The sequence below is a fragment of the Scatophagus argus genome, chromosome 22 (assembly GCF_020382885.2).
Source record: "Scatophagus argus isolate fScaArg1 chromosome 22, fScaArg1.pri, whole genome shotgun sequence".
Lineage (NCBI taxonomy): Eukaryota > Metazoa > Chordata > Actinopteri > Scatophagidae > Scatophagus > Scatophagus argus.
Genome location: NC_058514.1, coordinates 16359177 through 16376037, shown reverse-complemented (window position 1 = coordinate 16376037; position 16861 = coordinate 16359177). Strand labels below are relative to the sequence as shown.

At 39.4% G+C, this 16861-nt stretch overlaps 1 protein-coding gene across 8 annotated transcripts in view; it reads left to right on the top strand.

The window, feature by feature from the left end:
• Positions 1-16861, top strand: part of LOC124053659 (pleckstrin homology domain-containing family A member 5-like) — a 190260-nt gene that overhangs the window by 135301 nt on the left and 38098 nt on the right. For all 8 annotated transcript variants that reach the window (XM_046379035.1, XM_046379034.1, XM_046379029.1 and 5 more), the window contains 4 exons: positions 7411-7585; positions 10415-10519; positions 12206-12278; positions 16008-16108. In XM_046379035.1, coding sequence (XP_046234991.1) covers positions 7411-7585; positions 10415-10519; positions 12206-12278; positions 16008-16108 — 454 coding nt within the window. The remainder of the gene's footprint in view (positions 1-7410; positions 7586-10414; positions 10520-12205; positions 12279-16007; positions 16109-16861) is intronic.

The following is a 16861-nucleotide window of genomic DNA, read 5'->3' as shown; positions in this document are numbered from 1 at the left end:
AACTATGTACCTGAACCCAAATGCACAAAAGTTTCAAAATAAAGTTTTTATTCCCAAAAGTCCAAAACCTGAAAATCACTCTTCAAAGAGGAAAAAACTTACACTTACAAACTAAGAAACAAAAACTCACTAGACTAAAGCTAGGCTAAGAAAACAAACAGAAAATCACTACAACAGAATAACAAGACCTGGCAATGGCATGGATATGATACTGTCTGACACAAAGGACAAGACAAACTGGCACAGGAGAAAGGGAGACGAGGACTATATATACACACACAAGGTAAAGACACAGGTGGAAACAATCAGGGCGGAGACAGGTAATCCCAAAGGAGGGAAAACAGACAAAGGGAGAAAGCAAAGCAGCTGACGATAATAGACACAGACAGGAAGTAGTGACAAAATTAAACAGGAAATCACAAGGCAACATAGACACAAGAGACACAAGACAAAAACTGATTAAATAAACTAAACATCGTTTCTTGGACAGGACAATTAGAGATGTGCCTGCCTCCCAATTTTCTTTTATCAAATGAATTAGAAGAAAATTAAGAATTAGAAGAATTAAAGTTGATGAAAATCGTGTTGCTTTTGGTTTTATTTCAGTCCCCATTTTCATCAGCAACCACAGCAGTAGCTGCTCCGTCCAGGGTCCACATTAAGTATTTACAAAACTTCAACAAAATCTATACCAGACACAACAATAGTAAGAACAACCCATCCATTCATCCATTTTCTATACCGCTTATCTGTTGGGGCCGCCATATCTCAATATGGCGGCCTGGTCAGTTTCCCTTTCTCTTCAAAGTTTGATGCTGGAGTTAGCCCTCTTGCATCATATCTGGAGATGACTCTCTAATATAGGACTATAAATAGTAAAACAAAAATTGCCATGCGGAGGTGACTGGGATGGTGGACAGCACTAGCGAAAGTCCGCTGACCAGGTTGCTGTGTTTTTGGATCGTTGAGAGTGACAGTGGACAGGTTTTTTTGAACTTCACTCAGTGACATTTGTGAATGTTAGATCAATACATGTGGATGTTTAGTAACTTGGTAATGGAATTCCCTAACACCTCAGTCTTGTCTTACCAATGGAAATTTGTATTTTCCGTCACTTCCTGAACTATCACTAGAACAACAGAATGAACAACTGAACACACAGATACACAATCATTCCACTCCTGGCACCAAGTCACTCCTTTATAAACTATTGTAGGCCTATTTATGAATCTAGTGATGTATTGTACAAGTGTGCTGTATTTATAGTGTCAGCCGGTTCAGGTAATTCTTCCCTCAGCCTTTATTTGTGTGTTGGCCACACATATTGGCATTTACTTGAGACTTCTGTGTACTGTTACAGTACAACAAAAATGGATGTTTGAAATAGAGATGAATCATCTGTAATATTGCTCACATTCACGGCAAATAAACACGGTGCTCAACATGTAGGAGAAGCCATATCACACGCAAAAGGATTGAGACAAAAAAACCCCCTCCAATTTATTTCATTCCAGAGCTCTCTGATCCTGCTTAGATAGCCGAGTAATGGCCCGCACTGGCAGCGCTCATACAAACTGGTTTCATCATCGAGTTACTGAAGTGAGAACAAACGGAGAAGCTGAAGGAAAGTGTTTATGGAGGGAAGGTTAATAAAGACTAAGATAACCGTGTGACTGAAAGATGAAAAGGCAGACGAGATGAGACACTGGAAAGGATTGAAAAGGCGGAAAGAGGGGAAAAACAGATTTGTTGTGTGATCAGTGGATGAATTCTGTGTGTGTGTGTGTGTTAGTCACCCCGTTTTAGATGTAGGGCTCTTGTTACTAGAGGCGAGTGAAGCCCTTCTCCTTCACTCACAGTCAGTTGGCCAGCGTTCAGTGTCACCAACAGAGCCATGAAATGGAAGCAGTTTCTGAACATCCGCCTCTGGAAACAATGGCTGTCTGTTTTCTAAAGGCTAAATGTCTTTGTTTGCAGACATTGCATACACACACACACACACACACACACGCAATTGAGACTGATATATGTGAATGTTGCCAGCTCAGCTGAAAAATATTTCATAATGAATGTATTCTGACTCTGCATTGTGGAGCTCATCCGGTTAATTCAGTGAGTTTGCCAGGCTGCTGTGAATGGACAGCCTGTGGTTACATTGTGGCTGTCTCAGAGGTCTGAATACATTGCAGCATGGATGTCAGAGACATCTCATAGTATAGTGTACTACCTTGCAGCAAGTACCAACTGGACATAGCACACAATATTTTACTTTTGCTGAGACTTCCAGAGACATCTTCATGCAGCTTTGACTCTCAGAATGCCCTCTTCATGTCTGAGAAGATAACAGCTTTCCACATAGTCTTCTCAGAAAATAGAGATGGATTTTTATTGAGGACAAAATAATAGTTAAGAAGTTAAAAGTCTGCATACATTCTCACTGGACAGGATTGTGACAGAAACTAGCAGATGCAGCTAGCCCAGTTCCACTACTGGAAAGGTGTGTGAAAGAAAGGGGGTCAGGCACTTTTTTCAACCACCCATTTCATGCTGTTCTGTGGTGGACGAGAGAGCTCAGCGCACTGCACCTGAAGAAAACATGCTGCGCTAGAACACAGAAAAGTGCTGCAAGTACAGAAAATGGCAGCTGTGGCGTGGAACACGGCTTGGACGTGATTGTTGTCGGTTTACGACTGGTGAAACCACTGAAGTGAGTGCAGCGCTCAACTTCAAATGTATGCAATGAGTAGGGCTGTAGAGCAATGTCACTAAACAGCATGAGGATAAACACATGATACACTGACCATTTCTAAGTCATAAACCATAGTTTAAATGTATGTGTCCAAGCCATGCTTATGCTTATGTCTTTTTCTGTATTTGAGACATCTGGACCAGGTGTTGAAAGGACATGTTAATTAAAATACTCAATAATGAACAGCTCCTTTAGCAAGCCAAAAAATTAATTATGCTGTAGAATGCCATTATATTAAAATAATTCTTGTGTCTTAATCCTTTGTTTTTTGGACAAATGGGCAGCAAAATCACACAAGATAAAAACATAATGTCTGACATATTAACACCATAATAAATTGCTGCTGATATATATTTACATATCAGTAAACACTTGATTGTTAATAAATTTAAATATAGAAAATGTTGGCTGTGTTTAACATGTGTTTATGAACATATAAACAAAACCAGGATCAAAGTGAATCCTATAGATTCTTTTTTGTGACTGAAAATATCTTTTCCCAACCTTAAAGAGTGTACTCTTCTTGCCTAAACCCCACCACAGATGGGATTCAGACCCCTGAATTGTGGTAAGTTTCATTCAGTCAAAGAAGTGTGGTGGGCATCCCAAAAACAATAAAAAAATAAAATAGATTATCCGTGTATCCAGTGTTTGTGTTATCCAAGTACACAAATCCTATAGATTATATTTCATGACTATTTGATGAACGGCTATGATACTCTGAGCAGGAGAAGTCTCAACTGGCTCTTTATGACATTCAGTTTGATGTCTGCTCGTTTGATGTCAACTTGATATTCTCTGTGAAGTCCCGAATCAAAAAGCACAACAGTACTGTTACAAATTTTTAGGGAACCCTGTGTCAAATTTGGAATGGTGTCTCTAGTCTTTAATGAGACCATAATTTTGATTCACAACTGCATCTACCTTAACTAATATAAGTAAATTACCCCTATTAAACGTGACAAGCTAACTTCCTTTAAGTGCCTCTTCCAAACCGATGGATGGTGTGAGTATCCAGCACACCACAGAATGTCCCTTTAAAATTAATGACATTAAGAACAACAACATGCCACTGATTCTTAAAAAGCCCTCTTAATTTAAAACAAACTCAAATATATTTTGTGTACATATCTGTTTGATATGTGGGTTCAGTCAAGATTTAATTTGCAGAGTTTGGGTTTTTTTTTTTCCATTTGGCTCCGGGGGACTAAATGTTGCTGAGTAGGCTGAAGTATAGAAAAAGGAGGTTATCAGAGCTGTGAATATAGAGAATATAGAAGAGCTGCTATCGTGCTGTAAAGCATGTAAATGGTTGACATGATTACTTCTGGCATGTACATTCTAATGGAACTGCAGTACTGTAGTACAGTGTGGTAAATTATGCAGATAAGTGGTGATAAATTGTAGTAGTTTTATTTAAGATAGAAGCAGTGCAGAATAAAAAAAAATGAAAGAGTAAAAATGACAGTGGAATCACAAAGAGTTATTAAGGTGGGCACAGGTAGGTTGGAAAGTGAGGTGAGAGGAGAGCTGCTGCTGCTGCTGCTGCTGCTGCTGCTGCTTTATTGATAATTATCTGATCCACAGTGTGAGACAATCATAGCTGATATACCTGGGAGACAATCCGCTGTTTTTATCTGCACCATCAGCTTGTGCGTGTGTATCTGAAAGCTTTGGCCACACTCTGAGATACAGGTGTATTCATATGTGTCAGACACAATCTGGGCAGAAAACAATTCTTCTGCTAGTAGGGTGGGTTTAATGTAAAGATCGTCTTGAAGTTTACGTTAGAGCAATGATCTTGTACTTTCTAAATTCAAGCTCATTCATTCTCTTGGGAGTATTAATATGCTCAGTAACTAAGATTTTATTATTGTTGTGTATTTTGGAATTTTGGTCTAATTTTGGCACAAAAGCGACAATGATCAACAAAATCCATAGGATATAATCGTCAAGGGGTCTGTCTTTGTGTGTTGGCCCTGCGATTGACTGGCGACCAGTCCAGGGTGAACCCCGTCTCTCGCCCGTAGTCAGCTGGGATAGGCTCCAGCTCCCCATGACCCTGACGGATAAGCGGTATAGAAAATGGATGGATGGATGGATAATCGTCAAGGGATCGTGAATATATTAAGCAATATTCATGGAACACCTAGCCTTTAGTTACATACCTTGTCCTTGTACCTGAAAGTGCATCTGGCTAAGAGAGTAACTTAACATATAGAGAAAAAGGAAAGAAAGCAAGATGTCATCCCTGCAAGTGTGGTTTGGCTTTTCAAAAAACTGGATCCAGACAACATATAACACAAAATATACCTACTGCTTCATTATCTTTTTTAATTTAATTAGCTAGTTGGATAAGTTGTTGGAGATAACTGCACTTTTTCCACTGTCTTGGATGATGTTAACAGATTATTGTTATATGATCTATGAAGATCAGTATTTGATTTTGAAATATCATAGTATGCAAGCACTGTCAGGTAGTGACAACAGCAGCACTTAACAAGCAATGCCGATGTATTTTACTCTTTACGTAACGCTGACTACACAGTGCAGTGGTGTAATGCTACCCTCTGTTTATTGTTAATGTTCCTTTCAACAGTTCATTTGATTTTACTCCATTAATGTGCTGATAATCAATTAGTTTGTTCATTTTAGTCCAGTCATTCAGTTTGAGTAAAGAGTGAAGAATAAAAACTGTTTCTTCTGCTGCTCCCAAGTATTTGAACAGATTTGAAGACAATGCTACAGTTACACTGTATTTGGTGACTTTTATTTTACAATCACATTTTTGTTCATAAAAGGAAGTAAGTAAGTATTTGGATATCGGTACCAAACACCAGGTACTGCTAACAGAAACAGTATTGGTTCAAATGTAAACAGTACCTAATCCTAGTGTTGTCTACTGTCAAAAACAACATGGACAATGAGTTTCATTGACCTGCTTTGCATATATTCTGCTGACCTTGGAAGCACAGATAAAGCTGCCACTGTGCGGTAGTTTTAATCAGACACGGGGACCTTGAACTTTCTCTTTTTCACATTAGCTATTGTCCTTCTACTTGACTAAGGGCAAAAACTTTGGGCTGGTTCAATTTGTCAGGCCAGGTTGGCAGGCCATTTAAATTGGTTGGACATAGAGGCATATATCAGCAGTGACACCCAGAGAATAATGGCTGTGAATCATGTGACCAACTCTCCTCCCTCACATTCTCACTTTCTTTATCTCTGTTTCTCCTGCTCTCATCTTTTCCACTTTCCTCTGCTCACACTCATTCAAGCCACTGTACCCTCCCCCCATTCTTATACTCCCTCTGTTTAACAGTCCAGACAGAGATAGTGTGTCATTAAGAGAGTGAAGATAAGGTATGCTTGATGAGATTGAGGGTTTGCTGATTGGCTGGCTGGATTGTTTTTGAAACAGATTGCGCTTTTCAGATTAGTGACTCCTCTGTCGTATTGGCAGCATCATCTGTTACAACACACCACACACACATGCATATGCATCCACCTGTACATATTTGCCAGTTATGAACTAATTCAATTCAGTTCATTTCAGTTTATTTATACAGCGCCAATTCACAACAAAAGTTATCTCATGACACTTTCCAATTAGAGCAGGTCTAGACCAAACTCTTTAATTAAATTGTAATACAGAGAGCCCAACATTCCCCCTTGAGCAAGCACTTGGTGACAGTGGCGAGGAAAAACTGCCTCGGAAGGCAGAAACCTTGGAGCAGACCCCGACTCAAGATGGGCGGCCATCTGCCTTGACCGGTTGGGTTGAGAGAGAGACAGAGATAGACAGACAAGGAGAGAGAGGGAAAGAAGGGTGGGGCGTGACAGAAGGAGCACACAAGCAGACATGCATAGCAGCAGTAATAATGCTAGAAATATTGGAGCTGTAGATAATGATAATGAAGTATACAGGAGGTACCATGGTGATTCACCTCCTAATAACTCCTAATTCCTCTACTGCCTTTGTAGTTCAATCACACTCTGCAGTGTTCCTTAAACGTGGTTGCTGAAAACCTTGAAAACATTTCAACTTGCATCCATGCATTTTCTGTCCAAGTCCCAGGACACAGTATCTGACATGCAAAAAGGAGAGATCCAGTTCTGAAGTCACCAAACTGGACCCTCTCCATCCCTCAACTTTCTCTTGAGGTTCTATCCATGAAAATCACAGAATATGAGGAAAAACAGAGCAGAACAAACACAGCCCTGACGGAGACCACAATCCCACAGAGAACATGCTTTGCTTTTTGCAAAGAAGAGACCTTGGGAAACGTATCATAAGCTCTCTCCAGTTTTACCGTGCTCGTTTAGACCGAACTGGTTCAAATGGAGACAGACAGACTAAAAGTGACTCAAAGACTTCTATGGATTGATGTCTTACTTGGCCTGACCTGGTAGCTAGGCTGGCCACTTTGTTCATCTCCCTGCTTCCCGTATTTGTCACTAAACACATATTTGCCATGTGTTATTCGATGTAATCAAGTGTGGTTTTTTGTCATTGTGCGATTTGAATGTACAGAAACAAATACAAAAATGTTATGGTCACACCTCCTAACACTTACTTGAAATGCTGCATGGTACTGTACATGAAATATGTGATGCACTCCCTCTCTCTTTGTTTCTCTATGTCTCTCGCCCTGTGGCAGGCCACCTCCTAAGGCTTCATCAGAGCAGGGAAGCAGCAGTGACAAGAAGGAACGTCCCATGAGCACCATGAGTGAGGCATCAAATTATACAGGTGGTTCTGACTACAGCACCTTCCCTGGCAGCCCATCCACTACCGTCACTACTGCCACCACCACCTCCACTTCATCTACACGGGTCAGTCTTATTAAAGTATTAGCTCAATAAGCTCCATAGCTGACTGCATTATGCCTCGACAGAGGACTAGTGAACACATTTGGACACTAGACTGGGGCACAGAATGGAGGTGATTTACAGTGACTCAGACGAGGACTGTGAATTCAGGAATTAAAAGACAATTCAAGCTGGGTGCCACAAAAGAGGTGAAGTGATAGTGGAACATCAGCAACAGCCAAAAATGGCACATGGGGCCAAAATGCTGTTACATTTTACTCAGTGAATTGAGAATTTATTTCTTTCAAACCAGAGGTGATTGTGTAAAGACAAGCCAAGTTGATTTTGGTGAGTTTTATTTTGTCTGTGTGTGTTTTGCCACCAGTTAACAAGGCAATTAAGCTGATCTTGAGTCAGCAAAAAAGAGAAACTCAAATTCTCTGTATTGTAATTTTATTGCATTGTATTTCTCTGTTTATTAAGAAAAAAAACATTGGGGGCCACACTATCAGACACAATGTGATATTAGAAGACAGAACAGGCCATGGCTAGCTTAGCATGCTAACTTTAGTGTCTGTGCAGCATCGGACATAGACATCTTTGACATAACATCAACACTGTTGTGTCGTCATGTTCTTATTTTTAACAATATTTCTGAATTTTTTTGTCACTGAGCATTTTAATATTCTATTTCATTGTTCTTGATAACATTAACGTTATCAAGCGTCGTTAGCAAGCAGAGGTTGAATAGGCTAAATAATACTTTCAGACTAGAAGGGAGTAAAATATTTTTCATCATAGAATTGTAAAAGGGACTATCTTAAAGTTTCTCTAAAATGCAGCACACACCATCTGCTTAATTTAACACCCATAGCACACACCAGATGTGCAAAACCGACAGAAGATACATGGTATGGATGTGTGGAATGTGATGTAATTTACACTTTTCTGAAGTGTTAAACTGTATTTTCACAATTTTTTGACATTTTATAGATTAATCAATTAACAATTACATCAGTCTGGAAAATAATTGGCAGATTAAGAAATAATGAAGACCATGTCAAATTAATCCTTCTCATTAGTTGTGAGTGATACAAAACAAGCGGCTGCTCAGGTTCAAGACGTTATATCTGGCAGTGAATGAAAGGGATTCAATTAAGTGATCCAACACATAAATATAGAGTTGTTATATATAGAGTTGATTTGTTGTTCCCATAATGCTTGAATGTGTCCATATCGTGTCATTACCATTCAGCAGTTTCCTGCGGGATCAATAAAGTTCTTATCTTATCTTATCTCATTACCTCTCTTTTCAGGCTAGAGAAGTTGAGGTATGAAGAAGGCTACCTCAGCTCCATGAGCAGAAACTATGTCATCTGCATGGGTCACTGCGCTATTAGATTTAACAGTGTGTCCCTTTATAAATTCTTAGTGAAGCTTACAAATACAGAGAAAATAAATATGCATGGGTAGCTCATATCAAACGTTCTCTGCTTTCATGAATTAGTGATGCTTATACAATTATTACTTCTGCTTACACTGGCCAAAAGGAAGTCCAACACTGCATATATTTATGAATTTATGAGAAGTCATTATTTATTACTAAGTCCTGCTCCATCAGTCCTGCACCATTCCATGCCTGAGGAACATTTGAAAAAAGAATGACACACAGACTGTCTATGGAAGAAGATGAATTTCAGAAAAAAAGGACAAAACACCCATGAAAAAGCTGCTCACAGTTTTAGAATATTTTGCAATGGAAATTGTTGTGTGCATTCCTTTGCTTCAAATGCCACACACGTACAACATAAAGGCAAGCTTTGCCAACAAAAATTGTGCCAAAGTAAATAGTTCAAACACAATAACAGCTCGATGATAGTGATTTTTTTTTTTTTTACCAGCTTCCAATAAAGGAGAAATGTACTGCTGTAACAATACTTCTAACAATAGTGAGCTTACAGTTTCAATCGAAAAAGGCACTTATCTCAACATGACATGAAGCCAGTGCCATAAAGAAATGGTTGTCCCAGTTTGGTTTGGAAAAACCTTGGAAAAATGTGCCTGCTCCAAGCCCTGACCTCAGCCCCATTTAACACCTTTTGGATGAACTGAAATGTCGACCGTAAGCCGGACTTCGTCATCTGGGATCAGTGTTGGAGGTCCAGACGAAGTAGCAGTTGGTTGGAGAAAGGGTTGCCAGTGAATATAATAGAGTCAGAAAAAAACAGTTCTCCCAAAATTACATTTGGTATACAGACTCAGTTTGTAGGAGACAGGGTTACCTGTGGGCAGAGTCTGGAGTAAGGGTAACCTCCTGTGCCATAATTATCTACAGTAAATTTCACAGCAATCTGGCCATGGTTTTTAGTGTAAAAATTTGTGTAATTTTGTGTCTTTCTGCTATTGACTGACATAAAAGAGATGCTGCAAAGCTGCATTTTTCAGTAAGCGAGCTGTGATGTAAGCGCGATGAGGAATATGTTTTGTTTAATGAGCTGAATGCATCTGCCTCTGTTGCTTTTTATAGCTGCTGTTTTAGTATACGAGCTGCTTTACAACCAATGCACCAAGCACATGTCACATTAGATTGTTGTACTGAGATCAGGGAAGAAAAGCTGTTATTTTGGTTATTTTTTCCTTTCTGTGCATCTTTGGAATTGTCCCTGTTGTGCTGCCTCTGTAGGAGATGCAAGGTGGAAACACAAGAACATTCTGAACTGTTTTTGTGTTTATATATTGTTTTGTCTCACTTAATTATTCAAAAATGTACATATAATGTCTGTGATATTCAGCTTTCTTCTGCGCATCTTCAATATAACTTTACATTTATTACCCATTTTTGTGTTTTAACAGCCCTCTCGGTCTTCCAAAAAAGTTCACAACTTTGGAAAGAGGTCCAACTCCATCAAGAGGAACCCTAATGCCCCAGTGGTCAAGAGCAACTGGCTTTACAAACAGGTACGGATTGATGAAGAAATATGAAAAGAATGAACGGTGAAAGGTGCACACAGTACATCCAAAGTAGTCATATTAGTACTCAGTAGATATAATTAAAGAGTAGTAGATATAATTTAAGAAATAATGGCAGGAGGACACAGCTAACCTGACAGTAACTAAACTAGCTAAACTAACACCTAACACTTGTAAAGCTCACTAACTGACATGTCTTATTTGTTTAATCTATACACAAACAGAAATGTAAAACAAAGACAATTTATGGCTTCAGGAGGATCAACATGGTGGAACAGTGCGGTGACTATACAGTGTACAGTATCCTGGAATTTGTAGTGATTTGTTTTGGAATTCTGTAATTGTTCAAGGCCATAATTTAGTTCCCCCCAAAAAGTGACAACTGTTTTATTTTTCAATTATAGTGTATTTTTGTACATGTCAACAACAGGTCTTCATTTATTTTGCTGAAGTAAGAAAATGAGCTTACGTAAACTTGAAACATACTGTACCATCAGGCTACTGATGGCAACTGATTTGAAAAGTCTTATCAGTTACAGTAACTTAACTCTGGTAGTAATGTAAGATATAAACTACTAAAGTAACAAATTGTGACACAATCCAATAGATAACGCTGTGCTTTTCTTTGTCTTTTAGCTTTGTAGGACAAAATACATTACTAACTAGCTAGCTAACCACACCCATAAGTGAAGTTGTTATTCACAACTGCTACAATAAATAGATATCAGCAAACATGAACACGGTATCAGGCTGACTGAGTTTACTCATCTTGAAATGTTTTTTGGGTTGGATTCGTTGAATCCTGCTGCAGCCGACGTGCCTGTGGAACTTAAGGAAATGGGAGAACCCTTTTCATGCTGTGATGACATGACATTACCTAACCTATTTTGAGGCTCAGCTTGTTCTCCCATTACCTTTCCACCCACTCGCTGCAAGTTGAGCAGTTTTCTCTGCCCCACAGAGATCTGTGGGTCAATATTTCAGTTGTCTGTGGACCTCTGAACACTGCACGGCTCCCTGAAAACAGTCTCACCGATAACTATACATTTTGGCTTTCAGACCCCAGTTAGCCACTGTCAATAATCTCGCCTCACTGTATTCACACTGTGACAAGAATCGATTTACTTCACAGCAGCAGAACCCCTCTAACCTCCCTACAGACCTGTCAGGCAAAGTGCTCTCACAGAAGAAATGTCGTCAGTACCCAAAGCACCTAACCTCAGGATCTGTGGCTGAACACGACACATTGCAAACAGCGCGCAAGACCCAAGTGAGCGAATGGTCTCAAAAAACTTGTTATTGTCAGTGCAGTCATTATGGCACCAGGGAGGATGGAAAGAAGAACCAGAGCAGCAGCGTAGAGAACAAAGCACAGGCCTTCGCTCCAAGCACCGCAGAGGCAAATTTGTCACTACGTTATGAAGAGATAAAACAGAGCAATTTGTCTCAGAGGAGGAGATAGAAGCTGGTTAATAGAAGCAGCCAGAGGGAGAGAAAGCGAGGGTGTCAAGAGAAGGGAAGTGAGGGGAGATCAAAAGAGAAGAAAAACTGTGTGTGTGTGTGTGTGTGTGTGTGTGTGTGTGTGTGTGGCAGAGACAGAATGTATTGTGCTCTGTAATAATTACACTTTCACTGACTCGTTGAGTGATGCTCTGTAACTTTTGACCCTTGCAGGACAGCACAGGCATGAAGCTGTGGAAAAAGAGGTGGTTTGTCCTGTCTGACATGTGCCTCTTCTACTACCGCGGTGAGCACACACACGTGTTTCCATCACTTTTGGGGACATTACATAGACTTACATTCATTTCCTGGAGCCTTAACCACCACCTAACCATAACAATAAACATTACTAGCTTACCTTAACCTAACCTTAGAGGTCAGGTTGAGGTCACTGTTTCAAAGATCTTTCCACTCATGTTTGAAGACAATCCTGTGTTAAAATCATACTGTACATAGTATAATAAGTAAATGGAGCTTTCTGGCATCTCCAGTGGTTTCAAAAACAAAGTCTGATTGTATATAAGCTTACTGTACAAGAAAAGGAGCCTACTTCTCACTTGATTTATTACCTCTGTGTGCAGTTTTAAGTCTTCTCTAATACATCTCTTTGTTAATCTTGCAAATTATGGTCCCATTTAGAGTAAAATGGGTGATAAAGCTGGGTGTGTTTTAGGATGTAGCTATCTTGTGTCCTCAGGTTCTCACTCAGATCCAGTCCGGATAGAGGCATAACTTTTTTTTTCTTTTTTTTTTCCATCTCGTTCAAATATGGTCACCCTTGCTGCAATAAACCAAGATAGTGATGGTCATAATGCCAAAATGGAAGATTTAAAATGGTACTCCATAAACCAGTGAGTGGAGACTTGTGGTGACAGAAGTTAGTTATGATCACACTTTGTTGTTCTTCTGTTTGTCTATATGTTACATTACAAAATAACAATTAACTAATTTTAAATGCTGGTCAGAATCCCATTCTGAAAAATATAATTCCATATTTGAGAATTTGAATTACAAAAACAAAATGTCACCATATATATATATATATATATATATCCATACTTTGACTGGAATGTTTCCTATAGGGATTTCTGCATCCAAACCAATACAGTGGATGTTAATGGAAATTTTATTGTGAAATTCACATCACTGAAAAAGTACCAGTGTATTTGAATGTTTCAGTGAGTTCGTTTAGCTTCGGCGAGGTAGCGTAACAAGCAGATAACATCTGTGAGACTTGTTTGGAAAAATGCTGTTTTTATCCCTCAATCAAGAGCAGTGTAATGGGTAATGTGAAGGGTCAAGAGGTCAAGTGTCCTTGTTAAAAGTAGACGTCCTTACTTTCACCCACACTCATGCTGCAGCACCACTAATTTAGAACTTTACGTTCACAAAAGCTCATCTGTTCCTCCTTCGTGTCTCCTAAACCCTTGAGAAAGATTTTCCCATCTCCATAAATTGACAAATTAGTCGCTCCCAGAGCGCAATCAGCAGCCGCTTTCATGACAAACCCAAGGGAAAATTGGATGTTTATTGGCTTAGCCAGCCAGAGACGTGAGGGAGGAGGTGTCCTCAGGAAGGACAATGACGTGCATAGCTTTCTAATAATAACCTCTTCTTTTTCCATTTTTCTCCTGTTTGCTCTTTCACTTTATTCTAAGTACCTTCTGTCACTCAGTTTGGGAGGTATTTAGAGTTTGCAGTTGTACTAAACTCTTTTTGTATGAGCAGAGACCATAAGTATCCCTTCTACTGCAAACCTCAGTGAGATGAATTGATTCATTGTGTTTATATTCACTTGAATAATTGCATTATTACCAGAATGAGGCTGTTCACAGGTGATTACAGCTGTCTTGTAAACGCAATACATAAAGCAGGTTATTTTGGTTATCAAAATGTGTGGCAGTACAACTTGGTAAGCAGTGAGTTGATGAAGGAGGTGTAAACATATTACTGTGATACATGTTATTTTAATGGCGTTTTACTCAATAAAATTCCTGCTTAAGCTATTACTGTAGATCAAAGAAAATATTTATGGTACAAAATAAGGTGCCTAAAACATTTATGAAGTGTATCAATGTTGTGCAATCATATATCCATTTGTCCATGTATTCACGCGGTCATTCGTAATGAAAACCGAAGGAAACAGCAAAATAACATAAAAGTATTATTATATTCTGCTACAGTTATGTCATGCTGGCAGGATCAATGCACGACACACTCTCCATTTCTACCACGAAATGGATTTATTTAGTCTTTTTCTCAAATTCTCAGAGGTGTCCAACCGTGCCTCACAGCAGGCTGCGGCTTCTTACTTACAGTAATGAGAGTGAATGTAATTTTACTCTCATTACTCTCATTATTATTTCATCCAGCAATACTATTACCTTGTGGGCACGTGTCATTATCTTGAAACAACTTGTGTCAACAAGATATGCATCTAATATCTTGTGTGTGCTGAAGATGAAATAAGATCTTTCTTTTGAGGCTGCATATATGCCCACACTACAGTAATAAATTCTTTATCTGGTTGTAATTAACCAAATTATCATTTCATCGCACTTTTATCTTAATCTAAGTATTCACGGCTACAGAGTTTTGGTATGTAGACACGCTGCAGTTTTTCTGACAGTTCTACAGCCTCTTTAAACCTCAGTGAAACTCAGTGAAGAATCCTGAAATGCTGATTGTTTTGAAAAAGCCTGAAAACACCCACCGAGGCTGCAGTGTGTACCTACAGTATCTCTCTGCATGCCAGCTTATTCATTCCCTCTCTTTCTTGCACATTTTCCGTGTGTGTGTTCTGTATCTCAATAATTCAACATAGGGGATGGGGCCGGAGGAGCTGCAGGGCTCACCGTGCAGACTCAGCTAAAGCAAACAGCAGGGCTGGCTGGAGGCTCTGTAGGTTTTCGTTGCAGCTCCTGCATTGCATGTGTTTTTGCCCGCACTGTGCTGCTTAATCTGTGGTATCAGCGTCATGCTTTACAGAGCAGAGATATAATACAGTGATGCAGCCATTACCATCTCAGCATGATTTTGTCATTCACTCATGTCATTGTTGCGAGACGCTTTTAAATATGGCATGTGTGAGGAGCTGACTGTAATCCATTCATTGCTGCAGTTCACTTTGCAGCTGTTTTCCTTCTGAAATGTGAAAACCAAAACTCAGAAAGCAGTTTATCTGTGCGCTGCAGACTGAGAGTATGTCCTCAGCTGTGTGTGTTTGTATGTGTGTGTGTGTGTGTGTGTGAATTCCGTGCTGTGTAGCGCAGACGGTGAGGGAAACAACATCATGGTTCACATGGAAAGCGGACCAAGCTTGTAAGGATGTTCAGTCATCTCATTCTTTCTTTGTCTCTGTGTGCTGTGGTCCGATAAGCCTCAGTGAGGTTTGCTCCATCATCTCCTGTTAGTCATTTATCACACTGTCAGGGAGATAATGCTAGAACTCCTTGTTGTCTAAGTCAACAGCAAGAGTTCCCAACATGTTCCAAAATCTGAGGTGGTGAACAAAGGTGTGAGTGAGTGAGTGAAACTTCAAAACTAAAGAGAGAATGTGAATGTTACCAGAGCAGGGGAATACATTAACACTGTGTTTGTTTTCATTCTGGCAGTAATGTGGCCAATAGTAAGCTGTAGGTAGAGTGACACTTAATAAATGCTGCAGCTTCCCAAGACAAAGAAGAAGAAATTCCTCAGTTTTTTCTCCAACTACTGGAAATGTAAATGTGATCACCAAGACCGAAGGCCTGGTACCAACCCTGCATACACAAGAATGCTGTCTGTGGTTGGAAACCCAAAACACATCTAGGGTTTAGGTGTATTTATTATCTGTGATGTGCGGTTTCCAAGGGTACTATGCCGGAAGCACTTTGGCGAAAACATTGGTTTTAGTTTAGTGTAAGTTGGCTTTGAATGGAAATGTTCCACCCAAATTTGATGATGTATGATTCTTTTTCTTTCTTCTTTGGTGCAGACGAGAAAGAGGATAACATCCTAGGAAGTATTCTGCTTCCCAGTTTTCACATCTCCATGTTGTCAGTTGATGACCACATCAGCAAGAAATATGCCTTCAAGGTAAAACATAAAGGTCTTACTCAAATATCAGTCCAGTAGGCTTTTCAAGTAGTTTTTGAAATTAATTAGGTGTGATAGTAATGAAGCTTAGTTCCTGGATGCTCTTATTTTTTAAAGCTCAGAATAAGAATGGTTTACAAAAGGGCTCAAAGGTAGGAAGTAAGTTCCTAAGTAAGTCACACTGTTACCTTGTTAACCTGACTGGATGACAACAGAAGCTGCTTTCCAATTTTCAAAATGAAAATTGATAGAAATAGAGCTAAGAGAGAAGTTCCATCTTAGCGTGAAGCAGGTGTGTACTTCAGGGTCTCATTTTGGAAAAAAATGCTTGGACACAGCACCTAAAAGGTCTTTTACACACAGGAATATGAGAGTAACATCCATTCTTCCCACAACTGAACAAAGTGAATAAGCAAATTTTCCCTTTTTTTTTTTTTTTTTTTTGCAAAAATTATTATTATTGAAGCTATTGGAGCCCCAACAGTATATAAACACAGCTTAATCAAAAACATATTGCACGCTCACAGGAAGCTGGCACTGTTGCACCTCAGTGTCATTTTTATTTCTGCTGCTTCACCTATGCCAAGATATATAGAGAAACCTTGAAGACTTTCACACTGTAGTTGTTTTCACACTTGAGTTGAAACACGCATGGTGTAGCAGACAGGGAACACACACACACACACACACACACACACACACACACACACACACACACACACACACATACTCACACATCATACTGTACACAAA